Raw genomic sequence first — 16,376 nt, 5'->3', positions numbered from 1 at the left:
CAGATGGAGGTAGTGAAGGAGGACATGGAGATGGTTGGTTTAACAGAGCGACATGGAGCCAGATGATCCTCCGTAACGACCCCAAAGCTGGACAGAGAAGAAACATTTTCACCGTTTCTCAACACTCCTTAGATTTTAAGAAGTTCTGATGTACTGTCAGTCACAAAACATTTACCAAATTTGGAGGATTCTGCGCTCGCATTGAAGGATCAGAGCGTAAACCAAAAACACACAGTGTTGAATCTCCAGCAGTCTGGTGTGTTTACCCCCTGACTGAAGTGAGAAAGCCACACGGCAGACGAACAGAGACACTTCACATAAAAGTTACCACTGATTGGATGAGTCTTTGTGCATACAGCAGGGCATGGGGGCAAGCCTGCTCAGGAATGATTGTGTCCTTGCGATTGTTGTGCTAGAGTGGAAACCACTAGAGGATGTGAGGCAAAGCCGATTAAGAAGTGTCACCAAGCAGCACTGTCACTCAGCCAAAGGCTTCCACTGAACAGCCCTGCTACAAAGAAGAAGAAGAAAAAAAAAGAAAACCTCCTCTCCCACCTCACACGCTGAGATATACACATCCAGTTACCCCAAAGACCCCTGAGAACCCTGCGAGCCCACTATTATTCCTGAATGAGAGCGGGATGAAAGTGGAGGGGGAGCATTCCCAGCTGATTGCTGACATCCTCTGAAAATGACCTTCACTCAGCCTCCCGGTGTCTTCACGCTGCTTTCAGAATGGCAGAATAGCTTTGCTTGTCACCTGAGTGAGTGGATGGTTGTGTGATTGCTGTCTTTATTTTTTTGCAGCGCCACTCTTCTGGCCTTCCTGGTGGAGCTGCTGAAGAGCTCAGTGGCCATGCAGGAGCAGATGCTGGGAGGGAAAGGCTTCCTGGTGATTGGATACCTGCTGGAGAAGGTATGTGGGGAGCCCAGAGGATGCCTGGAAAACGGGAAGCAAATAGACTAATTGATAAGTGTTCAAGAATAATAAATTAAAACACACAAAAGAGAATTTATTTCCCTTTTAAATGGTGGCACGTTGGTAAGAAACGTACATTTATGGGATGAGCATCAGAGTGTGGGCTGTGAGAAATAATCTACCGAAAACAAAAATGTTTTTGTTATGCGCGTAGTTCAAAATATACCCTCATGACGCGATGTGAACCAACGAAAACACAACAACAACATGAAACAGGCAGGAAACTGTGGAAAACAAGGCACAATGAAGGGAATCGCACATGAGATGAACACACTGGGACGACATGAACCAGAGCGCCGGGGTCTTAAAACTCATGATCTAACAGTGTAGCATAGCCCTCTAAAACAGAAAACAACAAAGCCCCGCTCTCTCTTTCTACATTCATCTTTATTTACTCATTTTGTGATGCAGATCTTGCAGCCCCCCCCCTGTGTGCCGCCTCTTTTGGAGCTCTGAGAAATGACTCCACTTTGTCACTCAGTGCCTCGCCTGCCTGCTGGCTTCAGCTGCTGTTAACTAACAGGCAGGCTCATAGACGGCACCTGAGAGCTGTCGCTCCTTCTTTTCTCTTTTTTTTCCCTCTCTTTCTGTTGCCAGGTTTCACACTTTCACATATCGCACCATCTGTTCATTAGCTGTTTATGCCACACCTTCCGTTCTTCGCGGGCCTTCGCTTCCCGCCGCCCCCCCCCCCCCCCCCCCCCCCCCCCCCCCCCCACACACACACACACACACACACACACACACACACACACAACATGGAGCAGGTGCCAGACAGGATGGCTAACAGTCAGGGTTCTGCTGGGAGCTTTCTGTGAAGTCAAAACAATGTGCTGTAATTTATTTTTTTAAGGTTCAATCACTTGACAAAATGACAAAAGTCTCTTCATTCATCACTGACCTCAGCATGCAAACCTTATGGCTGCACTTCCAAAGCAAGCACAGCATCAAACGTGGAGTAATATGTGTTTTCCAGTGGATTATTTCTTTCTCGTAACATTTTCCTGGCTGTAAATCTCTTATATTTTGTAGAGGATCCTTGTAATGAAGGATCTATTTATTGAGCACATCCCACATACTTGTGGTGCGTTCCAGTTGCCTTGGAGCTCAGGAATCCATATTTAGAACAGCGTCACCACATCCAAAAAGAGTTGGGTGTTTTCAACCGCTCAAGTAAAGAAAACAATACAAACACATCTATAAATGTTATGTTGAGAGATGATCTAGGTCAGGAGTGTCACAAATAAAGCTTCAGTCAGTTCCACCAAACCACCAAGCAAATTGTAAAGATTTTGCAAATGTAGATTATTTTTTTAAAAACAAATTTCTTTCGAGTAGCAGACACAACACAACACAACACAACACAACACAACACAACACAACACGACACGGAGAGCCGGGCTGAGATGCCATGATGTAATGTGGTCCCTGAACTAAAACCTGATTGACACTCCTGCTCTACCTGTAGGGAGCAATAACCAAATTGGAGAAGAATTTGCAAAGAAAGCAGAGCATTCGATTCACCTAACAGCCTTTGATAAAATAACACGTGCATCAGCCTACTTAAAAATACATTTCACGTGAACAATTGTGGTTTTCATGCCTGTCTTTCAAATTCTTTCACCTTTGGCTTCCAAAATATCAGCACACATCTGTGCTGCATCTTTTGAGTCTTTTGATATCTTTATATTGACTCATGGTATTTTTTTGGTGTCCTGTGGATTTATTAATTAATTTTTATTTTTTTTTTAAGTAAAATGCATACTGGATTGATCTTAGAAATCTAAATAAATTCTTTCTGATTGTAGTTGTGATTAAATGGCCTCTGCAGTGTAAAATTACTGGTTTGGAGATCGAAAAGTTCTTTTTCTGAAATGTGAGACATATTTTCATGCAAGGCAGCGATCGGCTGCTCTCTGTCGCTGTTACGGAGCAACTCTAAAGTTTGATTCCTCTACCTGTTATTCAGCCTGAAGTGACCCAACGTAATGACACAGTCACAGATGTTTTTCCTCGCATTATGACATACGTTTCTCTCCCACCTGCGGGTGTTGCAGAGACATCTCAGAACCCGCCACCACAGGGGGCTGCGCTGCATGGGAGCAGGGGAGAAGATAAGCACACACACGCCGAGCAGTGACTTTGTTCTCCTCTCCGCAGTCGTCCCGAGCGCACATCACCAGGGCGGTTTTAGAGCAGTTCCTGTCCTTTGCGAAGTATCTGGACGGCCTGGCGCACGGCGCTCCGCTGCTGAAGCAGCTGTGCGACCACATCCTGTTCAACGCCGCCATCTGGATCCACACCCCTGCCAAGGTGAGCTCCTGCAGGTAACCCCGGCTCAGCCGGAGCTTCCGCCCACGCAAGCCATCAGTAAATCCTGCATGATCGGCGCCTCTGCAAACATGGGAATGGAAATTGCAAATCCTCACACGTGCCTGTGTTTGAATGGAAATAGGCTGTCAAGTATTTACTGCACAGGTGTCAGCTTTGATAAAATTCCCGGTGACAGCGAGCGCTTGTGTAGGTGGTAATAAAACAAACCAGAAGTGAAGCATACGAGCAAATTGAAAAATTATCTGCCCGTGTGTCTTTTTTTCAGATGCTTCAGCTTATTTTAGTAAGAGCCAAATGAAAACATTATTGACTCCATTAAGCTGGTTGTCAATTGAATGAATATTAGTTCGTTTCACCGCCAGACAGCGTTCAGGGCACGACTGACATTGACCAAACCTTGGCTCTTCCAGTAAGTCTTAAATGTTTTTTTTTTCTTTTTTTTTTTTTTCCCGCCCTTCTTTTTAATAATGATCCATAAAAAATGGGATGAGGTATATCAAAGAAGCAGAGTTTGTGTGGCAAATACATTTGCCTGAGGAATGCCGCTGGTGGGACCAGGCCATGAATAAATAAAAGGAGGAAATAAATACAAAAGTGTCTGGAGGCTTGCCTGCGACACTCTTCCGAAATAGAGCATAGAGAAAGAGGGAGGAAAAAAAAACTGGAGAAACAGCAAGGTAATGAAGTAGGTTGGAGCACTTTACAGCTGCACGGGGACGGAGCTGCAGCGGCTCCCTCCCCCAGGACGCACGAGGACATTTCCTCTGCTGCTGTCCTCCAGCTGCACAGGTTACAGCAGAATCAGCACAGCAGCATTCAGTATGCAACAATCCACCAGACCTTGGTTTCAGTCCTAGTGGGCAAATAAGATTTGTGGTCACATTTTCTCTTTGACCTCTAATAGAAATTGCCGGAACAATAATTTGGTTTTCAGCTACCTGAGATGTTGAGCCACATCATGACTCACAGGTGACTCATTAATATCCTGTAATTTGTGACATATGGGAAAAACGCCCTCGGTGTTTAGAGCCAGAATGACTCTGCTGGGATTAGAAATTCTCATCAGGTCTGCTGCTAATTACAGAGGACATGCTAATCATCGCTGAACAGAGCCCAGCCGCAACAATTAGAAAATTGAGTAACGCAGAGTGGTCATCCTTAACGTACATCTGCTCGCGTAATAAGCTCAGTTAAGTAAAATGTTTTAGTTAATGTAAAATGGTGAGTTAATTGGATCAAGCTGTCATCATATAATCCTTTTAAAAAAATTAAATTGACGGTTATGTGCTGCCTCGCTCCTTCTGTTCTGTTAGTGTTCAGTTGCACACTGACTGAACGCTGCTTTGCTACCTGTTTTATAGACTGTGTGAGGATAAGTATAAGTAAAGTTTTTATGTCTTATGTGAGTCTGCAGGAAAGTAATGTATTTTCCACATTCTCGTGTGTGTGTGTTTGCTCCCTGCAGGTTCAGCTCTCTCTGTATACTTACCTCTCCGCTGAGTTCATCGGCACGGCGACCATCTACAACACGATCCGGCGAGTGGGGACGGTGCTTCAGCTCATGCATTCCCTGAAGTATTACTACTGGGCCGTCAATCCCGCAGAGAGCAGCAGCATCGCTCCGAAGGGCCTCGGTGAGCCTGATCAACGTGAACGTTTGCGTTTTCGGTCCGGCTGGATCCGAGCTGTTGTTTATAGAAACAGTTTCTCACACATCTGAACACGAGTGAAGCTCGGCGTTTTGGAGGAGAGTGAACAATCACGATCATTGTGTGCCGACGGAAGCCTGTTATCAGAGTGTCTTCCTAAAATGGCAACAGCTCCCCCACATTTGAAATGACTCATCCCCACATGGAAGCGCTTGCCTGTCAGCTGTTGGGACCGGCGCCGTCACAGAAGACGAGAGCGAGACAGACACACAGTATCAATATTGTCATCCGGCTCGGGCGCTCGGAGTGGGTGATAGGGCTCCAAAACCCGGGCCAGTTCCATGACTGGCATCCTCAGTCTGTGAAACAACAGCACGTCACCAAAAGGGGAAAGCGTCCTTGGGCCGTCATTTCTCTGCTGCTATCCATTATTCCCCTCTAAATGATCAGTGTTGTAGTGCAGGGCTTGTCTTATATTGATTCTGAGACCTGCATTTATGCTGCTCCAAGGCCCAGTGAAACGTACTGGCTGAAGGTTAAAGCTTGTGTTCTGATGTAATGCTTGTAGAACAAGCTTGCTTCCAAAAAAAAATGCTATTTTTCTTCACCTCTGGCCGAATGTCTGCAGCAATGATCATTTCTATCTCATGTGAACTAAACGTTCATTAACAGTGATCGATGAGAATTCGTTTTCTTGGGAAGTTGGAAGACTTTTGCATCATGTCAAGCTCAACATCCAAGAAGTTTTCTTGAAGTACTGCTCAGCCTGAATTTACTTGCTTGTAGTTTTGCTTATATCTAAGCACTATGCCTTCACTGAGCTCAGTCAGGTGTACTGCTGTAGGAGGAGGCCTGAACCATGCAGGACAACAGCGAACTCATTGTGGAGGAAGCAGTTTGAGGTGATTCAGACTTTGTTATTGATCGTTATTGTCCGACACGTTGCTGCTGGGTATGAACACCATGTTTAGTAAAAAATACTCAGGTTGTGGTGTTTAAACATGACTCGGTCCGCACTGACTGAACCACTTGAACAAACTCTGTTCAACAGGATGGATTCTTCATTTATGTCGTTTACACTAATTCCTGACTCCACCATTTAAAGACTGCTGTATAATCAGACCAGGCTAGAATTTTCCGATCTTTTGAACTCTAATCCAGATCTTCTGATTTCAACAGCCAGGAGTGGCACTCAGAGTGTTTTAATAGCTTTGATATGAGCTGATCGTTGGAATATCGTGTGATGGTTGGCTATTTAAGTTACAGTTTCCTGTGTTGTGCTGCTCAGTGAGCATTCTCTTTTTTGACTCTTCTTTGCAAACCTTGAAGGCAGTTGGTAGAATTCCCAGTAAATCAGCAGTTTGTGGGGGGAAAAAAAAGAAATCAGCCTACTGGCATTAACAAGCTCACCACTCTCAAAGAGGCTTAAGTTTCCGTCTTTCTGATGCCTGGTTTGAACTTCAGTAGGAGGTCTTTGCCGTGTCAGCACGCCTTTGGTTGCTTATGATTGGCTAATGAGATCCCTGCATTATTGGGCTGTTACACTAAAGTGATGTGCTCAGCAAGCGAACTTGTAAGTCTTGTCCACGGGCCGCTCATTCTCACTTTTCTTGACATTAATTACTTTCCATCGACCTGCTCAACGCCTTTAATTCCTCCCTATGATATGCAAATCAGGCTCAACCTGTCTAGAGCTGATGCTCTCAGACAATTAATTGTATTTGTCTAATAACTTAATTTCCGTCAAATCATTTTTTGGACGCTCAGAAGTTGATTTTGTTCAATAGTATATTTAGATGTGGGGAATCCTCTTATGAAGCCAGGGAGGTAGATCTTATCTCCCCATAATTTGATGATGACTTATTTCTGCTGGCTCCATCGGAGCCATCCACAGCGTGGGTACAGGGCGGCGCTTTCACAGAGTATGAAGTGGCTGGGATGAAAGCCATTAGCGTGTCTGAGGCCGTGGTCCGCTGCCAGAAAGCAGCAGATTGCCACCTTTTTGCCGGGCGATTTGCTGCCCTGAGAGAGAGGAGATCAAGAATCTCAGGGTTGTGTTTGTGAGCTTAGCAAGGACGATGAGATAAGGGGGGGGGGGGGAGGCGGGTCAGACAGGAAGCGGGCAGTGCGCTGAACTCCCGCGGCGAGGAGCGGGCAAAAGGCTATAGAGGAGCTTTTGATTTACCGCCCTCTTTTTTTTAATCCTTGACTTGTAGGCGGCTGTAGGGTTTTGCGTAATGACTCGAATAACTGAACGCTGAGATGAGTTTCCTTCATCGGATGTTTGAACAGTTCACTTTCAGTCATTTCTTACTGTAATGTTCTTACATTTAACACGACAGTATCACGCTTGTAACTGATTACTATTATAAAATTAGACCCCAAGTCCTGATTCTTTTAATAATTAATAACTATCGATAGCCAAACTGCCCATCAAATTAATTCCAAACATAGCTGAGAGTCACCGAAATAGGAATATAACTTGGTCGTATGTCTATCTGAGTGTCCGGCTCCATTTCATGGACTACAATGCAAAACTTTTCCGAACAAAAACTTGAAATGTTGTAAATGGGTGCCTCTGCTCTGTAATTGATCTGCTTGGTTTTGATTGTTGTGTTATGGCCTCGACTGTCACTAAAACCCTGTGGAACTCTTTAAATGGGAAGTTTTCTGTAGAACTTGTAAAAAAAAGTTCCAGTCAAATCATTTTTCCGAGCTGTGAGGCCAGACGGGACCCGCTGACAGCCTGATTTTGGCCCACAGGCTGTAACTGTGACATATAACACCAGACATAATACAATAATACAACTATGTGCTCATCAGTAAATCATATTGAATTTAAAGGCAACTAGCTGCTTTTTTATCTTTTCTAACTTGTAAATCTCCACAGAGAAAGTCACTTGTCAGTGCATTTTTCCAGTGACTTGTATAACAAGGAGAACAATGTAGAAGCATAACAGCAGAGCTAAATATTTGATGTTGTTTTACAGTCCAAGTGTTATTTATTACAGTGTTGCTATGGATCCAAAATGACTCTGGAGAAGCAGAAACAAACACTTGGCTCCTTCCTTTGTTTACATTTTGACAAACTATAGATTAATAACTGCTCGACACAAAGAGACTCTATGGATTTTTTTTCTTAATTGCAGATAAGTGTACTAAAACATTCCTGAACTGCAGACTGAATTTATTAACCACGTTCCTGCACTTTGTTTTCCGGTTAGACTTTTCCAAAATGTGGGCTGGAATTGGACGTGTAATTAAGGTACTGATTGTTGTTGACTCCCCCACTGATTGTAAATGGGTTTGGAAAATGGATGAGATCCCAGAGATGACATCTTTAAATGAACAACATAATTTTCACAGTGGCCGTGGTTTCATTGATCAGTTCCAGGTTTGTCAGGTTGGATTTTTTTTTGTCCCACTTTCTCTGTCTTTCTAAACTGAAAAAAATAAATAAAAGACCAAACAAAGAATCACACAGAAAAGGAGATAGCCAAGCAGATAATGGAGCGTCCAATTATAGGACACAGAGAGGACGTTTAGACCGGCCCTCCTCCCCCGGCTCCTTCTCTTTCTTCTCCCCAGGTCTTAATACAGAGTGCTATCAAATTAAATCAATGCATCATTGGGTCATAGGCAGAATCGGCGGCGGCGCTCACAGACAGGTGCTCATTCCTCTGGTCCCCTCAGCCGCAAGCCAACACGCAATCTGTCTCAATCTCTATCGCTCTCCTTTTGTCTCCGTCTCCACTCGCCCTCACTTTCACTAAATAATGAGTAATGAGACGGACGCCGCAGTCGCCCAGTCAGTCGCCGGCAGTCAGTTCGGCCCGCTGCTGTCTTATCACCGGTGACAGACGTGGAGAGCTGCTTCACAGGAACAAGCTGATCAAGGCCCTCGGTCCAATTGATTTCTCTACGTGCCGTCACGCTGACGGATTCATCTCATGTAAGACACGCAGTGCTGTTAACAGGTGAGTGCACGCATGTCTTCCCATGTCGGAGTTAAAGGGAAAACAGTGACACCTGTTGTGATTATTCTCATAGCTAATGGTGTAAAACCCTCTGAGGAGGTCCTGAAACACTTTGCTGCCTCCATCCTACATAATCAATACGGTGCTTCTAAATGATTTCATTTGAAGCCTCGAAGATTTCCTCCTCCGCACAAGGTCGTGTCACGAACACAGCCTTGCATTTTATTATCTGACACTGTAGCTTGGTTTGGTAATGACTAGAACACACACACACACACACACACGCTCAGTCTTGTATTTCTATCCTTGTGGGGACCGTCCATTGACTCCCATTCATGTCTAGCCCCTAACCCTGACCCTTACCCTAACCCTAACCCACACCACAACAAAGCCTAACCCTAAAGAAATGTTTTTGCACTTTTACTTTTTTCAGTAACAACAACATGGTCAAGAAAACACTGTTTCTCCTACTTAGGACCGGAAAAAGGTCCCCACAAGGCACGTCGTTCCACGTTTTGCTATCCTTGTGGGGACATTTGGCCCCAACAAGGATAGAAATACGAGAACACACACACACACACACACACACACACACACACACACACACACACACACACACACAGTGTGTTGCAGCTTGAAGGAGAAACATATCACACTGACCCCCTTTTGCCTCCTGACATGAATAATGTTTCCTGGATTTCATTCTGACGCCTTTAACTTTCTCTGAAAAGACTATTTAGACAGCAATTAGCAAACTGAGGCAGTAGAATGTCAGAACTCTGGAAATCAAACTTTACATAATTTAGCTTATCATAAACTTTCTAATGATGAGGTATATAACCCGTTGTAGCATTATAACATTCATTCCAGTTCCTCTGTTTGGCAGATATTAGTTATTTCAGTTTGAAGCAGTGGCGTCCAAGCTTTTTTCCAATTAATCTAATAATTGACTGTGATGTAAATAATTTTGACCATTCCAGATGCATTAGAGCCAGAAGTTTAAGAAAACAGCACAATACTGTCTTTCAATCATGATTAAGAGACAGCGTTTCCTAATATGTACCCTCAGTGAATGAACTTGATTATTTCATCAAGTAGAGCTATTTTTACATAAGCAAACTCTGCTAAAAAGCTTTTTTTTTTTTAATAGTACTCTTTCTCTGTAATAGCTTATTACATTAATGGCAAACTATTAATACAGCAGTGATAATATCCGTTTGTACTATTGACAAAAATACATTCTCAGCTTTATTATATTTAAAAAGGCCAAGCCATTTTTATGTTATTGGTTGTTGCACACAAACGGAAAACAGCAGGTTCACTAAATACAGATATTTGACGAACACCTGCATCTTGTTCTCTGGTTATTCTGTTGAGAAACAACTCAATCATTTGAAAACCTCAGGTTTTGCACCTGTTGTCGTTTTCAGAGGGATGACACTAACAACAACTTCAATCTATCGATAAGTCTATTACAAAAATGCATAATAGTTTGATAAGTGGCTGTTTATGCCCAACAACAGTTAACTTGTTTGATTTTTTTAAATCTGGTGACGATGGTTCAAGTTGTCCCAGGTGCGCAGAGCGACCTACTGCCAGTAAACTAAGCACCTGGCTTGAACTTTCCAATTTTCACGTCTTGGTGAAAACTCTTTATTCAGCATTGATTCTCTTAAGAAATGAGGTGAGGCTACATGAGTAAAATAACTACATATCACTTTAAAATCTACTTAGGAAAAAAAAAAAGCATAAAAATCTTTGTTAATCCATGTTTGTTTAGATTTCATTGATTCTGTCTTCCTGACCTCAGGAACGTCCAGAGGTCATATGTTATTTAGATCTGCTCTGAACTCATGGTGGGCTCTCCTGGTCCTGTAGTAAAATGCTGTTTACGCAGAAAACCTGATAAAGAGCCACGATCAAGTGTGTTGAAGTTGAGATATCTGCAGGATCTCCAACAAATCAAGCAAACAAGCAGATACTGAATTCATTGCATGATTGCAATTAGTTTAATCATTTTAATTTTTTGCTGATGACTTTCTTTTTCCACTTAAAAATAACTTTGTTCGGTTTTTACATGTATATGACGTGTATGTTGTTGAGTGTGTCGCGGCTTCAGTATCATTCCTCCTACAATGAAATAAGACTCCTGCATTAATCCCTCGGACATAAATCGTTTTTCAATAAAGCCTCCCTCGCCGTGCCCTTGGGATGCAGGAAGTGAAGCAATCTGTGAACGAGAAACAAGAGCTGCTGAGCATAATTGGTTGCGAATAGCTTAGATGCAGTGGCTGCGGTAATAATGTTCTTATCATCCTTTCCATGTCAGGTTGTGCCCCTCCCCTGGGTTTTCCTCTCTCCCTCTATTAATCAGTGTCGTGGATACGGCGGCTCTCGCCGTCCCTCCGCCACCTCGGGGAGCTCCAGCATTGATTGCATTGACCGGCCGTTGGGGCAGGATGGTCAGGTGTCTGCTGCGGTTGTATCTGTCACCGCCGCTCTGTTCCCATTTGTCCCGCCAGAGTTGAAGGCTGGAGTTTCTCCGGGCAGCGAGGGGGGAAGGAGAGCATGAGCAGAAATGACCAGATTTCCCTGAGATGTTTCTGCTTTTGTGCTTGACCCAGTTACCATCGGTGAATATCTCGGCTAATGCAAAACATCCCCATGGTGTGTTTATAAATGGCCGTCTGCACAGGATGAATAAGAATGGGATGAATGTATGCCAGGTTATGAAAACGGAGCCTTTTTGGTGCAGTGAAAGTGCTGCTGATACTAAAAGAATGGGCTTGTGTTGTTATAAGCGGTAATGTATGCCATACCTTGTTATTTCTGATGTGCCAGACTGAATACTCTGTCTTGTATTGATCTGCCTGTTGCTGCAGACCATTAGGCTGTTTGTTCAGTGAACATGAAAAAAAAAAAAAGAAAAAAGCACCTTTTGGTTAAAAACAGAGGAGCTCGGCCAAAGTCTGATTTTGTCGAAATTAATTCTTGTGCCAGCCGGAGCGATGTGCGCTCTTTGATTTGACAGCTAATCGAAGTCCTGTCATATCATGGCGTTCTTCTGTATTTGCACTGTGTACACACACCTGCTGACAGGACTCCGCTCGTCAGATGTTGAATGAGCTTCATGACAGCGAGGGATTACACCGTGAGCTTTCACTGCAGAGAATCACAGTGACCTTAATGTGGCACTCTGGGTAGTTTTAATGAGATGTTGGACAGTCCGATGGGCGGGGGCGGGCGGGGGGGAATGAAGTGACCTTGGGACGACTTCCACAGCTACTTTCACACACACCGAGTTTGGATGCAGCGTGTAAGGTGAATGAACTGGACATGATTTACTCAGCTCTTTTAAGAAGCATCCACTTCTGCAGATATGGATAACTGTTTGTCCCTACTGTCTTTCTAATGCATAAGATAGTTTAGTTACAATTTAGCAGAACTGAAGTGAATAACTTTACTGTCATTACATGTCTCATTTAATAAAATTAGAGGGGCTGCTCCATTTATAGACAGTTCTTTACACAGAACATAAATATATAGATAAAAAAATGTAAAAGTGTAAAAAAAAAAAAAAAAAAAAAAAAAAATTGACAGTCGAACATATACGACAAAATTAAAAGGTAATCCTGTACAGGATTGCAGGTGATGGAGATTGAATTACTAATGTGAAAGATCAACAGTTATTTGATGACCTGATGGCCCAAAGATTAAAAAAAAAAAAAAAAAAAACACTGTTAATAATCCAGATGGCTCCAGATCATTTGCAATTTTTCCTTAAACATGTAAAACTAAATACAGTTGGTGGGAATTATGCAAATGCCTGCATTCTGATTTGATTTGCTTGATTTACAGCCATTCAGTGGCTGTCTTTCTGAAGAGCCTGCTGCAGCTCGGCCTCCAGGGGGACAGGATGGATCTTTTGTGGCAATCACACTGATCTAAGCTCATCACTGCGCTTTTGGGTTGAGCGCTGGGGTATAAAATATTAGCCAAATCGTTTAATATTTCAATGCTGCAGCTTTTCTCTGCAGCTGCAGTTGAGTTTTGTTTTGAGCCTATGGTACCCCGAGGTGCTCGCAGTCCGAGGCCTGTCAGCGTGATATTCAGCCATGAGTCCTGGTTCTGCCTACGGCTCTTGGATCGGGGGGCCAGTGTGGAGGAGACCAACGGAGGATCTATCTCCCTCACTGGAAAAACTAGACTTGTCATCACTGGAGGCGGTTTCAAGACAGAGAGAGATCGAGATGAAATCCTGCAGCTGTTCAGAGACACGCATCATCTCTGTCTGGGAACCAAACTCCATCCAGCCAGACGACAAGCTGGCCTCACAGCGGGGGGCGATCAGCGACTACCTGCAGGATTATTGACTGGAGCTGATGGGACGACCGCCCAGCATTTCTGACTTCAACCCCACTGAACACTTAAGGGTTGTTTTTTTTTCATTTGGGACTATTTGTAACAACAGATACTCATGACCTGCAATTATAGAATGCAGCTCACAAACTACAAAAAGCTGTTGATAATTATTGTCACACATTTTGAGATCTTTATCTCAGAGATGCTCTGCCTCAACATATTTCATCTGTAGCTGTAGAGGTTCTTGCTTTAATAGCTGTGTCTCAGTGGATCATAAGTAATCAGATTGTGTCAGTCCAATTAAAATCCTGCCATGTAAACGCTGCCGTCTGATTTGATTGTACTTATCTGGGTTGGTTTGCGATCCCATCAGAGTGCGTGTAAACAGCTCATTGGATCACTTCCCTCAGATCGGAGCTTTGTGCATGTCTGGAACGTCGCTTTGCGCTCTGTTTTCAATTAATTGATGAAAAAAACACGGAGCTCCTCTCCTCCTGATCAGACTCAACAAGGAAGATGTCAAAAGAAACACAACAGGCTTGATTGGTGAAACTAACAAAGCGATGCTGATGGGATTATGGGCAAAGCTGGATGTCGGATCACAAACTGCCAGCATCACAGTGCAGAGCATTATGGGACTGACCCACCGACTGAATCGGATGGTATTCTTGGTGCATATAAACCTGCACATCAATCTCTATATTCAATGTATATGTAAATGGGGCTGATTCATCTTACAGCACTGTGAGGGCAGGCTAGTGAGGAGAATTTGGTTCTTCAACACACTATTGAACCTCCTGGCTGTTGAATAAATGATTGATTTTTTTATGTTTGAAATAAACACATTCATCCCTCAGATGCATTTCCTTTAAACGTCCAGCACAATTCAAAAGGCAAATATACCAGCTCACCCATAATATATATTTTCTAGTCAAGAAACATTATTATATCATGTGCGTGGTGACTAATGCTCAAGCTCACCTCCGTTGACAGGATGAGCCCGTCTGTATGTCTTCATGTGTAGATGGAGGATGCAGCCAGAAAAAGAGGAGGATGCATTTGAAGGTGTTCCTGTTTGGTTCGCTCACAAGCTCAAAGGAGGAAGTGGAACCACAGCGAGAGAAATTCATTTCATTATCAATCAGGAAACATCAAAAAGGAACCTCTGAAAATAAGCCAAGCATAAAATTGCCAGTAAAACATATGAAAAAGAATCAAGATGAAAGTAGCAAACAGGCATGAGAAAACAGGGAGATATTCTATCTGCTTCTTGTACTTCCTTTCTCATATTTATTTCCTCTCTCTCTCTGTCTCTCTCTCTCTTTCTCTCTCTCCCCGACTGCAGATGGTCCGAGGCCAACCCAGAAAGAAATCATTTCTCTGCGGGCATTCATGCTTCTCTTCCTCAAGCAGCTCATCCTGAAGGTTTGTCCCACCTGCCTTCATGCCTCACGGCTCCCTCGCACAGCCGCACGCAGGAAATATATGCAGATTGTCCTTTACAGCGTTCCGTTGCATCGCTCCTAATAAATTCAGAAAGCCAGCTGTGCTGGAGAAGTTTAATGAATTCATCATTTATTCAGGAGACCATTAATAAATGACAGTTTTGGTAATTATTTCATTGTGTAAGTAAAGGTAGCAAACGTCTGGGCTTTATAAATGAGACAATCTGCTGTTTTTCTTTGTGTATTGTAATTTGCAGTCACTTCGGATTTGTGGCTTCCCCGGCTAATGTCAGCACTGTTTTCAATCCAATAACAGATTAACTTTAAATATTGTAAAGAGAAATTCTACCCGAATCACTAATGAAAACAATGCGGTGCGGGAGTTCACGTTGAACATATGCTAATGCTCCTCGCTGTGTATTTCAGGGTTATCGCATGCTGCCCACATCCCAGCATGCCATATCTCTGCAGATAATTAGCCCACCGTGTTGTGCGACAGGCTTTCCAGGACGTGGCAGAAATGGGGGGGGGATTTTCACTCTGGGCTGGAAAAACGGGGTTGGAGTCGATGCGTGATCGCCGCGCCAGAGTTTTTAGGCAAACACGAGTTTTCAGGCTGTTTAATCTGTTCTGTTGGGGAAAATAGGGATACATAAGGGGCAGAGCAGGAAAGAGAATTACAATATTTGTGTTCCGAGTTTTACTAATTACTCATTTCTGAGTTCATCAACATGGGGGGGGGGGGGGGGGGGGGGGAAGCCTTTTGCACTGTGGCTCCTACTCTGTGAAATTTATTTCAAGACTTCAAAATCTAATCAAAATATTTCAGTTTTGCAGTTTTCATGATGTCAACTGATGCTGGTTATTGTCTTGTTTTATTGGCTTATTGTTGTAGTGCTTTTAGCAGTGCATTACGGAGAAAATGTATTATCCTTTCAAGTGCTAGAGGAATAGTTTTTATTAACAAATGAGAATAGTTCCAGTCTGAATCCAGGATTTGCAAAATGTATTTCTCTAGCACCATTCAGAAACAAGACCATTCACGGTGCTTTGCAAGAAAATAAAGGAAATACATTAAACCAAGGCAGTTAGGAATCTTAATCTTCAGAGATTAAAATGATGAAAATCATTAACACAAAGTGATTAAGGATGGCATATAAAGAAGAATAAATAAAGTGTAAACTTCAAGGTGCGGGCATAAAATAATTAAAATATTTTTTTAATTGGAACACCGTGTAGAAGAAAAAGTGTGTGTCAGCAGTCCTCGGGTGTTCAGGAAGTTTGTAGTTTGCACAGGTGAGGAGCGTGGGAACTACGAGCTGCTTCGTCTTGTTTCCTCAGACTCTGGGAACCGTCAGTAAACCTCCTCCTGAGGAGCTTGGCGGTCTGCAGGTTTCATTTTCTACCAGTAAAGCTGACATGTATTTCTGTTCAAGACCAGTCAAAGCTTTCAGGTGGATTGTGCAGGAAGCCTGTGCAGAGACTGAAGCTCAGCTGTAATATGTGTTGATTTGATGATTCCTGCTTCTTAGAAGCCTTTCTGTGTGGAGTTTGCATGTTTTCTCCTCCAGCTGAAAACCATTAACTGATGACTATAAATTGCTCTTGGATGTGTGCTGGATGCTATAAA

General features: G+C 43.2%; 1 protein-coding gene across 1 annotated transcript in view; it reads left to right on the top strand.

Moving 5' to 3' along the window:
• Positions 1-16,376, top strand: part of nbeab (neurobeachin b) — a 251,897-nt gene that overhangs the window by 102,237 nt on the left and 133,284 nt on the right. Inside the window, 4 exon segments of the mRNA XM_030109360.1 lie at positions 808-916; positions 3,140-3,292; positions 4,779-4,947; positions 14,647-14,726. Coding sequence (XP_029965220.1) covers positions 808-916; positions 3,140-3,292; positions 4,779-4,947; positions 14,647-14,726 — 511 coding nt within the window.

Source organism: Salarias fasciatus, chromosome 14 (assembly GCF_902148845.1).
Source record: "Salarias fasciatus chromosome 14, fSalaFa1.1, whole genome shotgun sequence".
Taxonomy (NCBI): domain Eukaryota; kingdom Metazoa; phylum Chordata; class Actinopteri; order Blenniiformes; family Blenniidae; genus Salarias; species Salarias fasciatus.
This window is presented reverse-complemented; position numbering and strand designations above follow the sequence as displayed.